Raw genomic sequence first — 22,278 nt, 5'->3', positions numbered from 1 at the left:
AGTTACTCAACTTTTTAAGGCTTCAGTTTTGTCATTTTTAAATAATGATATCAAGTACTTCCATCATACTATATCTGAATCAGACACTGTTCTAGAGGCTTTATAAGTATTAATGCATTCATTCCCCATGATACTCCCATGCTGTAGATTATAAATTATCCCAATTTACAGATGAGGAAACCCAGACGCAGAGCAGGCACTTGTACAAGGTCACGGAGTAGTAAGTGGTAGAGATTGTCTAGCTTGAGTATACACGCATCACTACTGAGCTATAAAGACTTCCTATGTGGCCTTGTGGGGTATCATGAAGATTTCATGAGATAATACATTTAAAATGTATAGCATTGTACTAGTATTGATACAGTGTACTCAGAAATTGCAGCTACTATTTGTTTAATAAAATGAAGCAATTGTGCAACTGAAGGAGCTAGAAAAAGAATGACAAAATAAATGTAAATCAAGTATGAAGGAGAAGTTAATATAAGAAAAGCATAAAATCCTATATTAGGGAGATAAGAAAAATCATACGTAGAATTAATAAAAAGCAAAACTTAACTCTCTGAGAAGAGTCAAATATACAAATCTCTTATAAGTTTTATTAAAGAGAAAAGGTGGGTAAAATGTATAATATTATTATTTTTTCAGTGCACGTCTGGGATTATTTCCAGGAAAATGCACATGAGAAATTAAGAAGCAGGAAATCTAACATAGCAATAAAAACAGAAGAAATGGAGAATGCCAAAGGATTAACCTCCAAAATCATCACACCCAGAATTCATGGACACATTATCTTAGAAGTTAATTCTTTCAGCAAATATTCTAATTTCTATGTTCTGGGCACTGTTTTGCCACGGTTTTGAATGAGAAAAATCCCTTACTTCTCTTGGAGGAATGACGGAACAGAAAATTCTCATATTTTTTAAATTCTTCCAAAGTATACACAAGATGGAACACTTCCTAATTCACTTTATGTAGGTAGAATAACCTGATCAAAACCAGAAAAGGAAGACACAGAATAAGAAAGTCAGGAATGAACTCTCTTTGGGTGTATTGTTTAAGTGAAGTTGTTAATGCAACTCTTTTCCCTTCTGAAAGAGAGTTTGGCCTTTCCATTAATTACTTAGCTCTGTTCCCCTGAACACCAGATGAACATGAAATACCAACAAGCCATGACTGGTGAAGTACATCTGGGCTGGGAGGACTATAAATGAACTATAAGTTTTAGTGGATATGTCAGAGTCCCCGGCTCCCCTGAGTGCAGGTGCCTTGGAAGCTATGCCTGTGGGGTTCTTTCAAGAGACACCATCTCCAGCCAGACACAAGGTCTTCAAGCCATACCCAGGGGCACCCAATGGGAGTCTTGCTTCTTCACACCTAAGTCATAACCCGGAGCACTAAAGAGGATGACGCCAAGACTATTTCCACTGTGAGGAGTGTCTAATGCCTCCCGCCACCGTGTTCCATCCTCTACTCTTCAGAGAAAAGGGGTACTAATTACGAGATCTGACAATTAAGTTTATGAATTCATCCTAGATAAAGTGCTACATACCTCACTGCTGAATATCACTGTGGTCACCTTTGAAGAAGTCCCCTTGGCCAGCTGGTGCCCATAGTGATATTAAGCATTGAGGTACTAGTTTCTAGGGTGAGTTCATGAACTTAATTGTCAGACCTTATATGACAACAGCTCTGATGACCATCCCAGAAAAAGACTTCCAAAGTCCTCTGAAGGGCAGACGAGGTGCTGGTGTCAGTGCGTAGTAAGTGTACCTTCACTTGAAGGTGACTGTATTGATATTCAACAATGAGGTACGTGGCACTTTTTCTAGGATGAGTTCAGGAACTTAATTGTCCAAATTCTTATAACCTGTGACAATCTTGTGAGTCTGAGTGTTTTGTTGGGTCCAGGTTTAGTTGAATGTTTAAGCCTAAGAAGACCTCCTGGTAGGAATTACAGATAAAAAAAAATTAAAATAAAGAAAGAGCAAATTGAATCCTGCAGTGTATTAAAATATAATAGTACCATAGTATGACTAAATAGAACTTATTCCAGGATTGTAAGGTTGTTCAACATTTAGTAATCTGTTAAATAATGTATCACATGAATTAGTTGAAAGATAAAACTCATGACTCTGATAACTTAAAAGACATTTGATGAAACTCAGCTATCATTTCTAATAAAAGCTCCCAAAACTAGAAATTCAAAACTGTTCCCTATTATAAAATCAGTAACAAATGGAAATTGTTGAAAACATTCCCAATAAAGTGAAGGAAATGTCAACACTTTTTATTACTACAATTGCATTCTAAAGCCAACCTAGAGCTATAAGTTCATTAGAACAAATTAGGGAGTCCAGAAAGGCACCTAGACAAAATAAAAATTAGTACTCAATAAATTGGTATTTCAAATCAATGGGAAAATGAGGTATTTAGCAAATAATAGTATTGACCAAACATAGAAGAAAAATAAATTACATTCTTTCCATACCCTCAAATAAACTCCAAAAATATCTAATTGCTAAAAAAATAATTAGCAGGCTAGAAAAGTAGAGGGGAATATGTTATATATTTGACCACATGAAAACATAGTTGGAAAACAGTCCAGGAAGAACCACAAATAGAGGGCAATAAATATATTTGAAAAACAAAGATATGCAAGGGACTTTCAGAAATCAGTTCAGTCAAAAAAACAATATACTAAGAGAAAACTGGGCACAATCAGGTAATTCACAAATGAAGAAATATGAATGAATGATAATTCATTAATTTATGAATTAAGTATGTATTAGCATCATATGTGTGCCACACACACTGGCCAAGATTACTAAAAAACATCAATCTCCAGTGTTGGCAGGCATGTCAGAAATGGACATTCTTAAACCTGACTGATGGCTCAAACTATAATATAGTTTATTATAAACGATAAATTTTATTATTATGTGTTAGAACATCTTTCTGGAGGGCAGTTTGGCCATATCTATTAAAAGCAAAAGTGTTACAAATTCTCAACCATTAATTCTAAATCTAAAACTTACGTTGTCATGTCTCTGTGTGAGACCTGGAATTGAGGAGTCAGCTTGTAGCTCCACGGGAGGAACATCAACCCATGGAGATGGAAGGAGCCTGTCTTCTGTGAGATCTCAGAGCTGCTGATCTAGGGCCCTATTCTATCCACAGATGTAGTGTTTTGTAAGATGGTAAATTGCCTCACTGTTTTAATCAGTGTCACCTGGGGTTTCTATGATTTTTTGGCCAAAGCATCCTTGATGACATAGAGGCCTACCCTACCAGGCGTCCTCAAACTTTTTAAACAGGGGACCAGTTCAGTGTCCTTAAGACTGTTGGAGGCCTATAGTTAAAAAAAAACTATGAACAAATTCCTATGCACACTGCACATATCTTATTTTGAAGTAAAAAAAAAAACAAAATGGGAACAAATACAATCACACTGCCTCATGTGGCCCGCGGGCCATAGTTTGAGGACCCCTGCTTCAAACCTTCCAGCCTCATTTTTCACTTCTTGTCAACATCCCAGGCTGCTTGCAACCCTGCCAACACCTTCTTCTTGGACTTCTCATCTCCAGAACTGTGAGAGAATAAATTTCTGTTGCTTTAAGTCATCCTAATTGTAGTACTTTGTTATGGCTGCCTTAGGACCCTAATACAGCTGATGCCTAGAATCTGCCTCACCCCACCTAAAGGCATACTTTGATTTTCTGCTTGCATTAAGGGACTTGGAATACAGCTTATATAGTATGGGGCTGACAGAGATGGAGATTGATTTATGGCATCACGAACAAGAACACAGGCTCTAGGATCAGGTAAATCCCATTCAAATTGCTGTTTTTCCATTTGTTTACATCTTCTGCAATTTCCTTCCTTAGTGATTCATAGATCTCTATGTAGAAGTCTTTTACCTCCTTGGTGAACTATATTCCTAGGTATTTTATTTTTTTTGTAGCTATTGTGAAAGATATTGAGTCTTGGATTTGATTCTCAGCTTGACTGTTGATGTATAGGAATGCTACTGATTTGTGTACATTGATTTTACAACCTGAGACTCTGCTCAATTTATTTATCAATTTCAGGAGTCTCTTGGTGGAGTCTTTGGGATTTTCTGGATATAAGATCAGGCCATTAGCAAAGAGCAATAGTTCGACCTCCTCTTTCCCTTTTGGATACATTTGATTCCCTTCTGTCACCTGACGGTTTGGTCTCCGACTTTCAACACTGTGTTGGATTTAAGTGGTAGCAGTGAGCATCGTTGCCTTGCTCCAGTTCTGGGTAGGAATTCTGTCAACTTTTCCTCAGTCAGTATGATGCTGGCTGTAGGTTTCTTGTATATACTTTTATAATTTTGAGATATGTTTTTTCCATCTATGCCTATTTTGTTAAGAGCTTTTATTATAAAAGGGTGCTGAATTTAGTCAATTGCTTTTTCTGCATGTATTGAGATGATCATATGATCTTTGTTTTTGCTTCTGCTTATGTGGTGAATCACATTAAGGTCCCAGTGTAATCCAGAACAGAAGTTCTCATCCTTTCTTAATTAGATGGACAGCAGTGGATTGACCATAGCAAAGGGAGATCCAACAGTCCCTGGGAAATATAGAGGCAGGTTTTAGGTAATGATGGTCTGTGCCAATGGAAGGATATAAAGATTCCATTTACAAGGATAGTCTGGATTGTTATCAACCAATGTCAGGTGTGAGAAGAGGCGAGCAGAGGGAGCGGGTTCTGGAGTTTGGAAAGACTGTATGGAGCCCGGCTGGGAGCAGTAGCCTTGCATCTGTGAGACAGACACAAAGATTACTTTGGGAGGACACGAGGGAAGAGGTCCAAGGCACCCAACTAAAACTCCTCTGGGGAGAAGCCCCTACTGGGAGAACAGCGCATGAAATGGGGCTTACCTCCTTACCCTTGATTGGAAAATAGTGATCTAGAAATAACTATTTAAGAAAGTTGTGCTTGAGGATTCCCATAACTAGTTATCTCTTAAGTGTTTAGAATGAAAGGCAAAATGGGTTTTACTTAGAAATTTAGTAGTTTTTTTTTTTTAATCATTTTGAGCAGTGGCTTCCTAGAAAAAAATAACCATTTTGTTTTATTCCCAGAGAAATAATCCATGACACATGAGCTTTTATCACAAAATAAAAATGTCAGACTTTATCTTTGGGACAAAATAAATGGTTGATTATTGTCTTTTGCCATTTATTGTGAAATTTGTTATCTATGTAAAATCTTGGTATACATCCCACTCTCCAATTTTCTTGATATTTAAAACAGGTGAGTCATTAATTTCTGAGCTTTGTGTATTTCTTCTGTAGATCATTTGCATGCTTACATTTTGATACTGAAAGAAATCCTAGAAACTAAACTTCAGAAGTTGTAGACTTTGCCTAGATAAACATCTGCTGTTTAATGGTGTTCTGAACAGCAGAGCTACCATTTAAATAGTCTTTACTCTTTTCTTTTTTTATAACTGAGTGGGTGGGGAAGAAGGAAAGAATTGTAAAAAATCAGTCATCTAACCCCTGTCTTTTCCCTCCCTTCATCCTGTACAGAGTTAGAGTCCCCACACCACATAGGCCTCCCGCATGCGTTACTATGAGAATTCAAAAGGAGAAGACATTGAAAACCACTTCAGAAATTCTCAAACCCTGCACCAGGGTGAGGGATCACAGAACAGTGGGAGGATTTACTCGGTTCTTTGCTTGGTCACTCTTCAAATGCTTTCCTTGCTTAGGTCTTCAAAATGTTTGCTTTCTGTTTGTTACCCACCTACTGGGAACCAGGCGTTGCTCATTTCATGAATAACACAAATTTAATACATTTTTACAAAATTAAATGTATTAGCCATTTATTCACTTCACCAGTAATTCCTGAGTCCTCACTGTAGCCCATGCCCTGGGAAGACGATGATGAGCAAGAGAGTCAGTCCCGGTGTCTGCGCGTCTGGAGCTTACATTCCACTTGCAGAAATGAACACGAACGTGGCACTTGGCGGATTGCAGTGGTTACTGTGGTCAGGGAAGGCCTCGTGCAGCAGGTGGTAGTTGAGCTGAGTCCTGAAGATGGAGAATAGGCTGTGTGTGGAAGTGCTGAGGAAGAACATGCCAGGCAGAGCTTAAAAAGGGCAAAGGCCTGCAGGATGGAAATAGAAAGAAGCTGACGAAAATCTCTCCAAATAGAATACTGCTATCCTTTCCTGAGAAGGGCTGAATGATGGCCCCAGACTCCTTTCTTTGTGTGGGTAGGTGTGGTGGTACCTTGGTGCGTGGAAAGGCTAGGTAACCTCCCCAAAGAGCACCAGCACCCACGGATCACCAGGAGGGTGAGTGACCCCACCTACTGGTCAGGCCAGGACTTGGCCTGGGGTGAAAGAAAATCTTGATTCACTCACTTTTCTCCTAACTTCAAGATGTGGGATGCTTCCTAGTAAACCAGGGCCTGCCTGAGGTATCCTTGACCATAGATACCTGGCTTCACCAAGAGAAAAGTTTTGCTTTATGAGCCCAGCAAGCTTGCTCCACCAAAAGCCCCAGGAAATGACTGGCCTCCACTCCTGTAGGTAACTGGTAGTCTACAATTCTAGGGCCTCCAATCTTCCCTTCTGCACAGAGGCCTGAGCTGAAAAACCAGATGGGCAATGGGAAAAGAGACACCTGAGCCCCAGCTCCTAGCATTCCCCTGCCCCAGACTGAAAGATGGCGTGTGATATCCTTAGAAAATGGAAAGCCTGGGGTGTGAACTAGACCAGCGGGTGGCAAACTTTTCCTGGAAAGGGCCAGATAGTAAATATTTTAGGCTATATGGGCCACATACAGTCTCTGACACTTTCTTCTTTGTTTTAATTTTTTTCTTTTTTACAATTCTTTATAAAGTCAAAAACGATTCTTAGCTTACAGACCTTACTCTGAGTCTGAGAAGTGCATTCCAGTTTGTTGACCCCCTAATCTCGACTTCTTTGCTCTAGAAAAACTTCCCTCTATCTCCATCTTCCATTCAGGAAATGGAGGCTCAAGGAGGAGGCCAGGGAATCTCCCTAAAGCCTATGGGGCTAACAAGTGAGAGAGGCAATATTTGAACCCAGACAGTCTGATTCCAGAGTCCTGGGTCTTGACCACAACGCTCAACTATTCCCCCCTAGTAATGAGAACCATGGCTTTGGACAAGTCCATTTCTCTTTTTGGGTACAGCCCTCATCTAGATAGTGAATTTCCTCAGTATGAGAGATATAATTGATGGCAAGTGAAATAATTTCCATGGTTCACACACAGAGCATTAAATAATAGGGATTTATAGAATAAGAAACTGATTGCCTTTTCAAGGGGTTTTCAAGTCTTCCCCTTTCATGTCAGGGGAACAGGTTTAGTCTGATACTAATATATCTCTAACATCTCTCCAAAGAATGCTAATTTCCATTTTTTCCATAACTCAGGGTCTTCAGTAAGTAATGATATCTAGCATGTTAGCATGGCTAGTATATTCTTATAGTTATTTCTATTGTTACTTTCATGGCTTTATTTTTATTGTTTTTTATGATTATTTTCTATTTATGCAAAATCTTAGTGTTGCCATTGCTGTAATAGTCTTGTCCATTTCTTCATAGTTAGAAGATTGCTGCTGAAGCTCCTCCCCTCATACCCAAATTGGAATAAGGGAGAAAGTCTAGTTTCAGCCTCTTTTGTCTCCTATTACCATGAGAGCAAAAGGATTCTACATAAGTTGCATGGATCAAAACATGTCGCATGGTTACCTGTAGCAGAAGAAAGAGGCTGAAAAGTAGGTATTTGGATAGGTACATGACATCCTAAACTGAGCGGGGTTCTATCATCAAGACAGGGCATAGATGTTGGGCTCTGTAACAAAAAGTGTTTGCCACGGGCAGGCCTTCGAGCCTTCTCCTTAGTGTCTGCAAAGAGCAAGTGTGGAAATCAGAGCTATGGGATGTGGAATGATTTGAGGAATGTACTATTTTTCTTTACCTTGTTGGCTAAGATGTGCTTCTTCCCCCACAGTACAGGAGAACACTGACAAAACATCTTCAATCCTGAAGACCGATGTGCAGTGAGAAAAACAATATTGCCAACAAACACACTCTTACATGTGATCTCATGAGTCTGTCCCTGTGAGCTACTATGCCTCAAAGCACTGAGCAAAAGAAGCTCCCTCTTCCCTCTACAGGCTAGAGGACATATCATCTTACCTGCACACGCCTCTAACTATGTACCCGAGAAACTAAACTTGACATCTATAAAATCCTCCAAATAGGAAGCTTCTATTTCAAGAACTACCTTTCAAATGAGTGTTTTCATTCAACAACATTTTATGAGAGCCCGCAATTCCCCAAGCACCTTCCTAAGTGCTGAGAATATAGGGGTGAACCAGACTCACATAGCCCTGGCGTTGTGTTCTGGTGGGGAAGGCAGATAAAAACACACGGAGAAGCATGAGTGAAAGAGGGTTAAGAGCTGAACTTGGCAGCCAGACTCTTAGGTTTGAGTATAGATCCTGCAGCTTCCTGGTTGTGTGGTTTTGGGCAAATTATTGACCTCTCTGTGCCTTGGTTTTTCCTTACATAAAATAATAAGGATAATCATGTATTTATCTCTTTGGGCTACAGTGAGACCACTTTCGGACTCATGGTGACAAACACATTAAAAGGCCAAGAAGCTAAGATGTAGACAGTGTTTTAAAAGGCAAAAACTAAGGCTGATAAAGTAGCACCTACCTCAGTGGGCCGCTGAGTGTATCACATGACTTAATTCATGTCAGGTGCTTAGAATTGTGACTGGTAGGTAGTGAGTGCTCAATAAATGTTACCTATTGTACTGTCTCAAGCACCAAGTTCTACTTGATATTACAGTGCAATATGAGGTCTCTAAAAAGAGTAAGACACTAAGAATCCTTAAGGCCAATTTGAACAAGCAGGGTTGCTACGTTCTTAGGCTCGTAGTTGGAGATTTGTTCTCCCAGACACTTGCACCAAAGGAATACTTCTCAGGTGCATTTGCGTGAGGTGGAGAATTTGGTCTTAGGTATGAAAGACATTGTCATTTGTGAATCAAATGTAGTAGGGCTGAGATTGCAATACTAAAGGAAAACCTCAGCAGACAGAAGAGGTGTCCTGCAATATCACTCATCCTGCTTCCTCCCGCCCTTCATCAGAACACCCATGACTGGCTCTTATATCAGAGTTTCCAATATGTAAAAAGGGAAAATACAGACCTGGGCTTTCATGGTAAGTATTCTAACCCTCACAAGCGGAATCCCTGCCTTAAAAAAAAATTATGGTTTTTAGATCTTTAACTTTTCCTTTAGCAATTCAATACCTAACTTTTTGAAAAGCATCTTTTCTGAGGAAGGATATTTCCTGGCAAAACATAATCTTTGTGAAGTGACTCAATTTGATTTTTGTTTTTCAATATCAAGTGGCCCCAATTTACAGAGAAAAAGTGGGCCCTTGGTATCAGTTTGATGTCAGGGTTTTTCCATGTTTGAAAGGGAGCTTTAAATACGACTAGACCTGAGGGCCCTGCAGGCTGAGCTCCGGTCCCAGGTCACGATGCTCCTCGTAGCACTCCTCGCCTCTGCCCTCCTCCTCTGCTCTGTGGAAGGCCAGGGGTGTTCAACCGTGACGGGGATCTTGGACATCAACTTCCTCATCAACAAGTTGCAGGTAGGCTGCAAGGGGGGCTGGCGGGAAAGGCAGCTACTGACAATGTGAGTGAGCTGTATGTAGGGGGTGACAAAATGCACCACTCATTCTGGGTTCTTACCTCTCTACCTACTGTAGAAAGATCTGTCTTCAAAATGCAGCTGCAGCACCAATGTGAGTGAACAATCTTTTAAGAACTTCCGAAACTATTTTAATTTTCATAGCTGGAACCTCACTCTGAAATTTCTCTTTTACAGGTGACCAGCTGTCTGTGTCTGCCTATCCCCTCTGTAAGTACTGTGAAGGAATATGATTTTGATCCTTTCTTTTTGTTTTTAAGTAAACGTACATTGATTTATTTGATGTTTAAAATTAGAAATTGTTACTTAATTGCAATTATTATAGATTAGCTTTTGCTTTTAAAATCAGGTTCTTGAAATTCTGCACTATAATAAATTTCTTTGTATTTAGTTAGCTTTATGTTTGAACACCTTTTAATATCTAATAAAGAATCTCAAATATCTTTTTAGATGAGTGGCCATGTGCACAATTAAGTCATATTGGAACTAAGAGTATAATCATTGATATAGCTTACATCCTATTGCTAACTGATTTGCCAATGACCCTAGGGCTGTGAAACAATGTCAATAAAATGACAGCTCTTTGCCTTTCATCTTCATAAACTATGTATGTGCTATCCCTCCTCCTTCCTTCCCTCCTCCCCCCTCCGCTTGTTCCTGCCTCCTTGGTGTCCACCTAGCTGATCAGGGTGTCCGTTGCGGGATTTGAATGCTGCACTCTGGGCAGATAGAGTGAGTGACTCAGGTCGTGGGTGGAGGAAGAGCTCCAAGAGGACCATTGCCCAGTCTGCCAGGGCAGAAGGGTGGCAGTAATGCTCTGATTCCTAATTTAAACTCCTGGCTGGGGCAAGGAGGAAGTGCTTATCCAAGGTACCCATGTGCAGGGTTTTCCCTCAAGCCACACCTGAGAGAATCTGAGCTTTTCACTCCAGCTGAGGTGAGACGTCATGCTCACCACAGGCTGTCACTGGATGAGGAGGCCAGGGTGCCTTCTAGAGAGGAAGCATGCAGGGGTAGCCCAGCGCCTCTGCCCCCGGGTTTACAGTCCCCATTCTAGCTGCTTTATCTGGCACATCCCATCAGATGGGATGGGATTTTAAAAGTAGTTCTATGTCCTTTTGAATTTACTCTCACAAAGCCTGGAGCAGGGAGCCTCAAAACTGGCTATTCTCCAGGGTCCAAAGGCCTCATGCTTCCTGTACTTAAAATCTCTTCCCAGGATTGTCACTGTGGAAAACTGGCTTCGCCTTGAAATATTAAAGATAATTTTTATAGACCAGCAAGGGATGTATCTGAAAATAATGCAAGTTTGGGGTTACACTAGTTATATTAAAGCAGTCTCTATCTACCACGCTTAGTGAGGCATATTCTCAAAGCCGTCCTTGAAGTGCTTCTTTTAATAAATCTTTATTATTTACTAGGACAACTGTACCAGACCATGCTTCCAAGAGGGGCTGTCACAGATGACCAACTCCACGGTGCAAACGAACTACCCACTGATTTTCAGTCGGGTGAAAAAAACAGTTGCAGTCTTAAAGAACAACAAGTGTCCAGTGAGTTTATTTTTCCATGTGGAATGTTCTCGTTGGTCATTTTGACATGGGTATTGTTGCTAACCCTGTTTGAATGAGAAAGGATGATGAGGTTGGACTTGACAGTTCAAGGTTGATAAGGGACAGCTAAGAAATTTAGTCAGACACAACTGAATTTAAGTGAGGTAGTCCATTGTTCCTCCTAGTTTTAAAAAATACATAGATAGGGTCCTTTACATCTTTCTCTCCACTTATTGAATAATGAAAGAATTCATTCTGATTGCAATTAGAAGCTACGATCTAGAGAATCAGAGGTGTAGCTCATGAAATACTAAATTATCCTAGAGATTCAACTTGTTAACTGAACAGATATTGTGGCCTATAAATTAAAGGAGATTTTTTTAGTGGGCTAAGAAGGTGTTTAAAGAACTATGTTCCCAGATCAAGGAGAGGAAGCTTGCCACCTGCCTTCAAGGCCCATTAGGCATTCTTTTCTTCAGCATATACTAACCTCTGGTTGAAAGGGGTTGGAGGAGGTGAGGGCAGGGGGTGGGGCGACCTCTATGCCTACCTTGGGAATTATCCTCTCCACTTGAGACCACAGAAGGTGGAAAGCCCTGACCTCAGCTATTTAGCTGCTTATGTTTATACCATCAACAGCTTTCAGTTCTAAGTGCTTAATATGTAGTCTTTTATTGAAAATTTAGAGACAATAATTAGGTTTATTACTCTAAAGAAGAGAAAACTAATGCTCAGTGAAATTAACTAATTTGCCTAAGGCTACATTTTTAATAAGCGGCAGAGTCAAATTTGAACTCAGGTCTTTGTGACCCAAAATCTCACTCTTAGCCATTGTGCTATAACGTGACCTTGGAAGGACACTTAAAAGGTCAGTAATACAGTTTTAGGCCTCAAAGAGACCCCAGGAAAGACTTTCTCTAACAGGAAAATTGAGGGTCACTCAACAGGTGTGTATGTTAACAGACCCCTGAAATCCTGCCATGAATGTCAACCACCCACAATGTCTCCACACAGTGAGGAGAACCTCGACTTGCCCACCTCGTCTACTAAGTCTCCAGCCCTCCCTCCCATCCCTGTGCCTCCTTCCCTCTCTACTCTGAGCAGGGTGGTTCCTGGGCTGCTTGGGTCCACACTGTCTGAGTCCCTCTGTCTTTGTCAACTTGTATCCCTGCAGTTTTTCTCCTGCGAACGGCCATGCAACCAAACCACAGCAGGCAACACGCTGACATTTCTGCAGAGTCTCCTGGAAATTTTCCAGAAAGAAAAGATGAGACAGATGACAAGAAGAAAAGTATGAAGATGAAGTATTTTTTATCCTATTTATTGAATTTAAAAAGCTTTTCCTTTAAGCTATTGCAATAAAAAAAGTAACTCTAAATCATCATCAGCTGTGATCATTTGTTTAAAATTGTGTTTATTTTGGAATAAATATGGGGGAAAAATACAAGCCAGTCTCTAGGTTTATTTATTCCTTGCTGTTCAGAACAAAGAAAAGTCACAGCTTTGTCAGGGGGAAGAAGGAATCAAAGACTCCCACAGGAGTAATAAGACTCCTGACCCCGAGGACAGACGTGTGAGGGCTCATGAGCTGCGGCTGGGGCTGCAGCGGCACATTTATGAAGGGGGTATGTGGGGACTGTCTACAGGGTGCCACTATGGGAAGCCAAGAGCTCACCTAATGGAGGCAGGCAGGGTGCTGCTAAGGGGGCCGGAGTCCTGAGAAACTGACAGTGTGCCTGAAGCAGGTGAAGGCTGCAGCTGGCCGGCATGGTGCTCACACCTAGTAATCCTAACACTCTGGGAGAGCGAGGCAGGTGGATTGCTTGGAATCAGGAGTTTGAGACCAGCCTGAGCAAGTGCAAGACACTGTCTCTAAAAATACCTGGGCACGGTGGAGCGCATCTATAGTCCCAGCTACCTGGGGGGGGCTGAAGCAAGGGGATCACTTGAGCCAAGAGTTTGAGGTTGCTGAGTTATGACATCAGAGGCATCTATTGAGGGCAACAAAGTGAGACTCTCTCTCTCAAAAATAATAATAATAATAATAACAAGGCTATAGCTGGTGGGTCCAAGAGGTGGGAGACTCCTCAAGGATGTGGGCATGTTCTTATGAAAGAAAGCAAAGTGCTTAGAAAGGAACCAGAAGAACCACAGACCCTGTGGGTCAGAGCGTGGTGCAGAGAAACCCCGGGCCAGCTGCTCTCTACTCACCTGAAATCCCTTCAGTGGGCCCCACCAGATGTGGGGCACAGTGCCTGGCTAGGGTCTCCAGAGGGATCCTTGAACTAGGCTGTGTGGCTGGCAAATGCAGCTGTAGCTATTCATCTCACCTTAACACTCCACTCTTTCCCAACCCCAGAACCCCAAACCTGGCCTCCATTCCATAACGCCACCTTCTAAATTGCTTTCTCGTTTATCAATTTAGTAGGTTTATTCCTTACCGTCTGCCTCTCTCTGCTTACATGCCAGCTTACCGAGGACACAGGACTTTGTTTTCGTCATGGCTGTACCCCCAGTGCCTGCACTGAGCTGGCCTGGGGCAGGCGCTGTATCATCGTGGACTGGACATATGAAAGGCCTTGGAGATGTAAGAGCAAAGTACCCATCGGTGTCTACATCGGAAGTATGCACACCTGGAGAAGAGACAGGGCCCAGAGGTGCTTAGAGAAGTGACATCCTTTCAACACCTGAAGGCAGGCTTTGCCTGGGGGTCACACCACGAGGCCACTTGGGAGGGGACAGATGGCCAGCAGCCATCCTGCTTGAATTTCCTGGCCCCGTGAGATGGGCAGCGTGGACACAGGGTTAAGGTCGAGGGCAGAGTGGTGTGGCCACCAGAATGGCCCTCTCAATTGATATCTGAAGGAAGGCCAGGAGGCTTGGGAAGATCTTAGGGACTTTTAAAGGACAAAGTTTACTTTATTCCTCCTGGGAACAGTCTACCATGAAGGAGGACTTCTTTAGGTACTGTCAAAATTAGAATAGCTCCCCTCCCTGGTAGGCTAGCCCATTCTTGGATACTTTTTATCACAATAATATATGAAGTTCAGAACCATAAAGAGACCGAGTCCCTCAAAGGCCTTCACTCAGCTGTTACTCTCTGTCCGTCCAAGCCAAGCAGTGTCTGGATGTGACCTGCCCTGCTAACTGCCCTTGACCAAAGCTGAGGTTTTCTGATCACCTAAGTAGCCAGTCCCTGGTGCGTGCGCATGCGTGCGTGTGTGTGTGTGTGTGTGTGTGTGTGTGTGTCTCCATTAGCATTAAGGGTGGGGGACAAGTTTTGCCTCTGCCTGCAGCCAAGTCCTTCCAGCACAGCACAGGGGTGGAAAAGGAGTTTTAGCAAAGGGAGGGGCCTGGTTCAGGGGAATGTTTTATTTCTGCACCCTTCTAGGGATTCATGGTGATATCCAAATATAATTTTTTTTCATTTTTACTGAGACAGAAAGACAAGTTTCTCAGTTCCTTATTTCTAGAGACATGTATGTCCTCAATTCCTTATTTCTAGAGATATATATATCAAAAAGCAACAAGCTAGATCTCAAAATCAGGAGGCTTTCAGAAGAAGAGCCCTGGCATTAACCTTGTCCTCCCCCACTGCTACTGCCCGTCAAGAACTGTTGCTGGGGCCATAGACCTTAAGCCTTTTTGACAGGGGTCTCAGTCTGCTTCCCCAAGGAGCAGAGAACACGATGTGGTTGGGGGGGGCAGAGGTTCTGCAAAGGCAGTTTTCTCAGGATCTCCCTCAACAGAGGGAGTTCATGCTCCAGCTTTTACTAGGAAGCAGTATATATCCTGGCATCTCTTACATTATTTCTTCCTGAAGACTTAAAGTCTGGGCATGGGGCTCCCAGTCCTGGGCCCCTGCCTCTGCACAGTGCACTGAATACGGTGTCCCAGTGTGCCTGGCTTGCTTTGCTCCCTGCTGGTCTGCGGGCTCCCATGGCCAAGGAGCCTTTCCTCTCCAGCACGTGCCTCTCTGGGCATGGCACACACCAGGTGCCGGGAAGAAGGTCTGTCAAGTAATACATTTATTATACCGATTGCTATCAAGATCTGCTCTGTAGGTAGAAGGGATGCAGTATTTCATGTCACTCCCTGATGGTAGGAATTAGATATTATTATTGCTGCATTTCTGTTTTATAGATATGGACGCCAGGGCTCACAAAGCTGGCTGACTTTCCCACGATGCACAGCTGCTGAGACTTAGAGCAGGAACTCAGCCCCAGCTGTCTCTGCCTAACCGTTTGCTCTTTGCATTCTGCCCTTTCCTTATTCTGTTTCTACCACGTGTGAATATTGTGCTTCCTCTGACCACAGTCTGAAGGTAAAATAGATTCACCATTAATCCAGTCCATACTCTCTTATCCAGAAACCTAGGTATCAGGTAGCTTTCAGAATTCAAGTTTTTCAGCCTTTTGGGAAAGTTAATACTATTCAAGGGCCATATATTATGTAACACCCAGAGCAGGCCCTGCGGCAAGATCCCATAATTAAACCCATCAACGCCCTGCAGCACAGCATATGAGCATTCACATGAGGTGGTCAAGTTTTGCAGCCAAATGAGTCACCGCAAATCTTGAGTTTTCAGAACTGGTTTGGATTCCACAATCGTGCAAAAGGGGTTGGTGAGCTGCATAAAGAAAACAGCTCTCCCCTTCCAGAAGGGACAGGGTTGGGAGCATTCTCTCCCAGATGCTCTATTTGGGGCTGGGCTGGGTGTCTCCAGGAGAGACAGAGGCTTCTGCATCTCCCTGGACAGCCAGCCATGTGGCATCCCAGATCACAGCCACAGGGCCTTCTCTACCGGGTTTCCTGAATGACTGGCCCAGACACAGCTGCGTCATGTTACACAGTGTGGTTTACCATTGGAACCACACAGCTTCGGAAGACGCCCACCTCAGCAACACTCACCCCTGAGAAGGATCACAGCAGGGACAGAAGCTGGTGGTTGGTGATGGTTTCAGACACAACGTGAAAGCGCAGTTGGCTTCCAGAGGAAGTGGGCAGAGGTGCACAGCGACTCACTGATGTAGATTAATCACCAGCCTAGTTTGGTACTTCCCCTCAGCTGTTCTGCAAAAGTTGCATAACCCACGGCTCTACCCCTGCACGCATGCTCCCGGGAGGGTTCACCTGTGGCGAGGTGTGCTGTAATTACTCTCCTTCCTGTGGCAGGAGAGTTGAGATTTATCCGGAAGCCACCTTGAAGAAAGGAGAAGAAGAGCTAGCATTTATTATTTACTGTTTACCAGGTACCCTGCTAGGCATATTCTGTAGAGTATCTTTTTAGAGCTTCAACAACCCCAGGAGGTATTTAAGTAATTACTGTATATAATTATTTCCAGTGCACAAATGAGGAAACTGAGGCCTAAAGAGGCTAAACAACTTTCCCAGGGGTACATTGGTCACAAGTGGAAAGCTGCTGCCTTCTCCAGGTTGCCAGGCCCCAGGAAGAGTTTTTTCCAGGAGATTCCAGACCAAAGTTGGCCAAAGTCAAGACCAGACACTGCAAGCCTGAACATTGGTCATCCATCTGTCCATCCATCCCTCCTTCTCTGCATCTGTTCATCCAGTGTGAAGCTGGAAGACGCAGTGAAGTCTCAGCCCCATGATTTCTCTCCCTTTGTCACGTTTCACCACCCCGCTCCATTGATCCCAGGCCGAGACCTCCCTGCCTCTGCAGAGGGGGGCCTCAGCAGGAATGCAAAGAGGATCCAAGGGTTTCATTCTTCATTTTTATTAATTTTAAAAGATGGCTTTATCAAGATACAATTCATGCTGTATGCCACACAATTCACCCCTTTAAAGTGTTTAATTCACTGGGTTTTAGTATTTTTGCAGGGTTGTGTAAACATCACTGTAAACTAATTCCAGAACATTTTTTTACACCCAAAGAAATCACATACACAGCAGCAGCCATTCCCTGTTCTCTCTCCTGCCCCACCTTAATTCATTAATAATCTACATTTTGGTCTTATAAATTTGCCCTTTCTGGATATTTCATACCAATGAAATAATTCATGTTCCTTTATGACCGGCTTCTTTGACGCAGCCTGTTTCCAGGGTTCATCCATGTTTTAGCATGAATCAGTACTTCATTTCTTTTGATTGCTGAATAATATTTTATTGTGCGGATTTACTGAATTTTATCTATCCATTCATCAGCTGATAAGCCTTTGGGTTCATTCCACTTTGCGGCTATTATGAACAATGCTGCTATGAATGTTCATGTAAATGTTTTTGTGAGGACATATGTTTTCACCTCTCTTGGGTATACCTGTATACTTAGGAGAATTGCTGGGTCATATGGTAATTCTAAGTTTAGCTTTTTGAGAAAATGATAGCCTCATTTTCCATTCTCACCAGCAACGTAGGCAGAGTCTAATTTCTTCACATCCTCCCCAACTCTTGTTACTGTCTTTTTCATGGTAGCCATCCTAGGGAGTGTAAGGTGTTATCCCATGATGGCTTTGATTTGCATTTCCCTAATAACTAATGATGCAACTTTTCATGTGCTCATTAGATACTCTTTGTTGGGGAAATCTCTATTCAAATCCTCTACCTATTATAAAATTGAGTTATTTGTTTATCATTGAGCTGCAAGAATTCTTTAGGTATTCTGGGTGCAAGTCCTTTATCTGAAATAGGATTTTCAAGTATTTCTCCCATTCTTCTTTCATTTTCTTGATGGTGTTGTTTGTAGTACAAAGGTTTTTTTTTTTTTTTTTTTTTCATTTCTTTTGCTTTTTTATTTCACAACAATCTTACTTTAGATTTTTGGAATTAATTTCCTGGAAAGATAAATTACAATTTACTGCTGGGGGTGCCTGCCAAGCTTTGCCATTCGTTCAGTGGAGGGTTTCCATGGGAAGCTAGTTTTTTTAGGTAGTCACTGGGCTCCAGTTGGGGAATATCAGGATTCTGTCTGTAATATATCTGTAACTTCTCTAGAATTGTGGGCAGCCCAACTGTGGAAGCATAGAACATAGGTCCACCTTTGTGCCTGGGCCATCCATACCCATGTAAGTAGATAACATCAATGTGTACTGGGCTAGCAGCTATCCCTTCTCCCAAGATATGGAATGCTTCATTGATAAGTGAATATAAGCAGCGCTCAAGGATCTCATCCCGGCTAATGATACGTGGTTCAATGTGATAGGTTTCTCTGTACTGTGATAGAAATTTGGAAATCCAGGGATCAGGTTCACAAATCCTACCTAATGGCTTATCATATTGATACCATCCCTTACCTGTCTTCTGGCCAAATCGTCCTAATTCACAGAGCATATCAGGAATTGGACAATATCGACGGTTGCCCCTCTTTCGGGCAGGAGTTTCTGGGGACAACATAGGTCCAGTAAGACCTTGCCCCTTTCGAGAATTCCAACCCACATCCAACCCAGCAAGGTCAGACACTCTAAAAGGCCCCATTTTAAAACCAAATTCTTCCAGCACTTGATCTATCTCCTCTGGCTTACTGCCTTCTTCTAATAAGAAATATGTCTGATTGTAATAAGGATTCAACATTCGATTCCCCACAAATCCAAAACAGTTGCCTACAACTACTCCAAACTTTTTAATCTTCTTTGATAATGACATAACAGTGGCAATTGTAGTGGGAGAAGTGTATCGACTGGGAATAACCTCTAACAACTTCATGACATGAGCTGGTGAGAAGAAGTGGGTGCCAATGACCAAGTGAGGACGATTAGTGGAAGAAGCAATCTCATCAATGTCCAGGGCTGAAGTATTGGTGCACAAAAAAGCTTCTGGCTTGCACACAGCTGACAGTGCTGCAAAGACACGCTTCTTCAGGTTCATTTCCTCAAACACGGCTTCAATGACTAAATCTACACCACCAAGCTCCTTCATAGATGTAGTTAATCTGGGTTTTGGTCCTGACCAAGATTGACCACTCTGTTGCATTTTGGATGCTTCCTTTTCCAATATGGAAGTTATTATCTTGTTCGCAGTTTCTAGCTGTTTTTTGTCTGATTCTACAGCAATCACGGGAATGTTGGCCTTTGCAAAGGTAGTGACAATGCCTCGGCCCATTGTTCCTAAGCCTGCAAGAAGGCCTCACTGAAAATGGTGTCCATGTTGGGCAAGCTTGGAATTGGCTTGTTGTAGAGTCTACGGGATTCTAGAGGTTGATCTAAAACTCTCTGAACAAATTTGATTGCTTCTTCAACCGGGTCTGAGTTGACAACTTTATCTAGAAGACCCAACTTGAGTGCTTCATCTGCCAAAATAAATCTTCCTGAAACTATTAAATCCAGTGCAGCAGGAACTCCAATGAGTCTGGGAAGAAGCTGTGTTCCTCTTGCCCCAGGAAGAACTCCTAGTGTGACTTCTGGGAAGGCAAAATAAGCCTCTGCATGGGCAATCCTGTAGTGGCAGCCTAGAGCCAGCTCTAGACCCCCTCCTAAAGCCACGCCTTGGATAGCTGCTACCACGGGCTTCTCATTTCTCTGTATGTCATCTACCATAGGTCCCAGCTCAATACCAGAGGTCCTAGGTCTGTTGAAGGTACGGATATCAGCACCTGCAGAGAATTTGCCTTCATTTCCACAAATCACAATAGCTTTTACTGTCTGGTCTTTTTTAGCTTTTTGTAGTCCCTCTTTTATACTGTGGAGTATACCGGCACTGATCGTGTTGACCGGCGGGTTTCGGAGGCGAATCAACGCCAGGTAGTTGTGCAGCCGCGTATACTCAGCCATGTCTCCCCCGGTCACCGAAATCGCCCCTGCCCGTCTCCGCTGGGCGAAGCCACTTTCCTGGGCGCCGGGCGGGCCCGGCGAGGAGGGGCGCGGGCTGGGCCCCAAAGGTTTTTAATTGTAGCTCCATTTGCCTATGTTTTATTACATATTGTGACACTTGTGCTTTTGATTTCTATCTAGGCAAACTTTGCCTACCCCAAAGCCACCAAGGTTTATTGCTATGTTTTCTTCTGTACATTTTGTAGTTTTGCCTCTTACATTTAGATCTGTGATCCATTTTGAGTTAATTTTTGTCTATGGTGTGAGGTAAAGTTCCATCTTCATTCTTTTACATGTGGATATCCAATTGTCCCAATACCATTTATTGAAAAAAAATTCTTTCTCCATTGGATTATCTTGGCACCTTTGTCAAAAATCAACTGAACATCAATGTAAGGGTTTATTGCTGACCTCCTGATTCTATCCCACTGATCGAGACATCTATTCTTGTGCCAACACCACACCGTCTTGTTTACTATGGATTTGGGGCAATTTTGAAATAGGGGAGTGTGAGTTCTCCAACTTTGATCTCCTTTTCCAAGGTGGTTAGGGTATTCCGGGTCCTTCGCATTTGTTTTGCAAGAAAAAAAAAATGCCAGCTAGGATTTTAATAAGGATTACACTGAATCTGTAGCATTCGGGGGAAATGTGCTATCTTAATAATAGTCTCCTGCTCCATGGCATAGAATATATTTCTATTCATTTAGATCTTTTAGAATGTCTTTCAACAAAGTTTTTTGTTTTTGCTTTTTAGTTTTCAGTATACAAGTCATGAATATACGTCTTTTATTAAACCTTGCCTGAGTATTTCATTTTGAGAATTCTGTCATTAATATTGTTTTTTAAATTTCATTTTTGGAATGTTCATTGCTAGGGTATAGAAATGCAATTGATTTTTGTATATTGATATTGTACCCTGAGAACTTGCTGAACTATTATGGTTTACTGGTTCTAACAGTTTTTTAGTGACTTCCTTAGGATTTTCTATGTATACATGTATACCATGTCATCTGTAAATAGAGGTAATGTACTTCTCTTTTTCCAATTTGGATGTTTTCTTTCATTTTCTTACCTTAGAGGCCTGGCTAGAACCCCCAATGCAATGTTGAATAGACCTGGTGAGACTGGGCATTCTTATCTTTTCCAGATTTTAGTGGGAAAGTGTCTAGTCTTTCACCATTAAGTATGAGTAGATGATATTGGCCTGTCATAAATAGCCATTGCCAAGTTGAGGACGTTCACGTTTATTGTCTGTCTGTTGAGAGTTTTTATCATTAATGAGCACTGGATTTTGTCAAATGCTTTTGCTGTACCTATTGAGATGCAGAATATTTATTTATTAATCTAGAGGTTGATTTTTGGCTTTTGAATTTCCAAAGGTAAAGCTCTCAGCCCTAGAGATAGAAGTTACAACTTCTTGGACCATGGAAAAGAAGTCAGAGAAGATGATGGCAGATACTGCTGAGCACCCTGGAGAAGGGCCCTCTGCCCGGCTCCCCTTGGGATGGGGATGGGGTGACAAGATTCCTGGGGAGGCTAGAGGATCTGGGGGTGGAGGGCATCTGGGCCACATGTCCTGGATGCCACTGGAGATGACAATCTGAAAAGATTCCTTTTGCCACTAACACAAGGTGTAGAGTAGGGAGGACCACCTTAGCCCCTAGAAAGATGGGCTTGACATAACTCCCCGAGTAGTTCCAATGGAGAAGCCAAAGTTTTTGATACAGATGGAGATATTGAGAAAGGCCTTGAAATTGGCAGATGTAGCACACCTGGACCACATGGTCAGGGAACCAGATGGGACTGAAGATGCCCCCACAGAAGACACACTGGAGGGAAAGCCGTGCTCTGAAACTATCCAGGAAGACAGCCAGGGTGGGACAGAGCATCCCCAGAGACCCAGAATCTTCTTTCTATCTCCCAAATCCCCAGAATCTAAAGTTATTCCCAGGGAACAAGGAGAAGAAGATCTTAAACTAAGCATTTAACTCAGAATTTCTCAGTTTTAGTTTGAAATGATAAAACTACCTTTTCTGCCACCAAGTAGAATGGAAGCTTAGAAACAACCCTTACATTTAGTAAGAGAAAAATAGAGAAAACGTCATTTATTTCTGCACACCTGAAGATGTGGTTTAATAACTTAACAGACACAGCAAGGACCAGGTGCTGGACTCAGCCACGGTATGTGAGATGCTGCTGGTGGCCTCAGAACACACAGTGTG

The 22,278-nt window shown here is 42.3% G+C and overlaps 3 protein-coding genes across 3 annotated transcripts; 1 reads left to right on the top strand and 2 right to left on the bottom strand.

Moving 5' to 3' along the window:
• The first annotated feature begins 9,568 nt into the window (after positions 1-9,568).
• On the top strand, positions 9,569-12,591 carry IL9 (interleukin 9). The gene is made up of 5 exons (XM_053567153.1): positions 9,569-9,682; positions 9,800-9,835; positions 9,919-9,951; positions 11,163-11,294; positions 12,469-12,591. Exons 1-5 carry the CDS (start codon positions 9,569-9,571, stop codon positions 12,589-12,591), a joined length of 438 nt encoding a protein of 145 aa, XP_053423128.1.
• A 5,433-nt stretch (positions 12,592-18,024) lies between these two features.
• LOC128568770 (peroxisomal bifunctional enzyme-like) lies at positions 18,025-19,349 on the bottom strand. Its single transcript, XM_053566635.1, has one exon. The coding sequence runs from the start codon at positions 19,347-19,349 to the stop codon at positions 18,099-18,101; it is 1,251 nt and encodes a 416-aa protein (XP_053422610.1). The 3' UTR covers positions 18,025-18,098.
• Positions 19,350-19,354: 5 nt separating this feature from the next.
• Positions 19,355-20,110, bottom strand: LOC128568771 (peroxisomal bifunctional enzyme-like). The gene has a single exon (XM_053566636.1). The coding sequence runs from the start codon at positions 20,015-20,017 to the stop codon at positions 19,355-19,357; it is 663 nt and encodes a 220-aa protein (XP_053422611.1). The 5' UTR covers positions 20,018-20,110.
• Positions 20,111-22,278: the final 2,168 nt, after the last annotated feature.

The sequence above is a fragment of the Nycticebus coucang genome, chromosome 17 (genome assembly GCF_027406575.1).
Source record: "Nycticebus coucang isolate mNycCou1 chromosome 17, mNycCou1.pri, whole genome shotgun sequence".
Taxonomy (NCBI): domain Eukaryota; kingdom Metazoa; phylum Chordata; class Mammalia; order Primates; family Lorisidae; genus Nycticebus; species Nycticebus coucang.
The sequence above is the reverse complement of the archived record's forward strand: the minus strand, read 5'-3'. Positions and strand labels throughout refer to the sequence as shown.

Excerpts from the sequence above, each read along its gene's own strand:
- IL9 (XM_053567153.1), top strand. The coding sequence starts at position 9,569 with ATGCTCCTCGTAGCACTCCTCGCCTCTGCCCTCCTCCTCTGCTCTGTG. Across the intron at positions 9,836-9,918 it reads AATGCAGCTGCAGCACCAAT|GTGACCAGCTGTCTGTGTCT; the intron begins GTGAGTGAACAA and ends TCTCTTTTACAG. Across the intron at positions 9,952-11,162 it reads TGTGTCTGCCTATCCCCTCT|GACAACTGTACCAGACCATG; the intron begins GTAAGTACTGTG and ends ATTATTTACTAG.
- LOC128568770 (XM_053566635.1), bottom strand. The coding sequence starts at position 19,349 with ATGGGCCGAGGCATTGTCACTACCTTTGCAAAGGCCAACATTCCCGTG.
- LOC128568771 (XM_053566636.1), bottom strand. The coding sequence starts at position 20,017 with ATGGCTGAGTATACGCGGCTGCACAACTACCTGGCGTTGATTCGCCTC.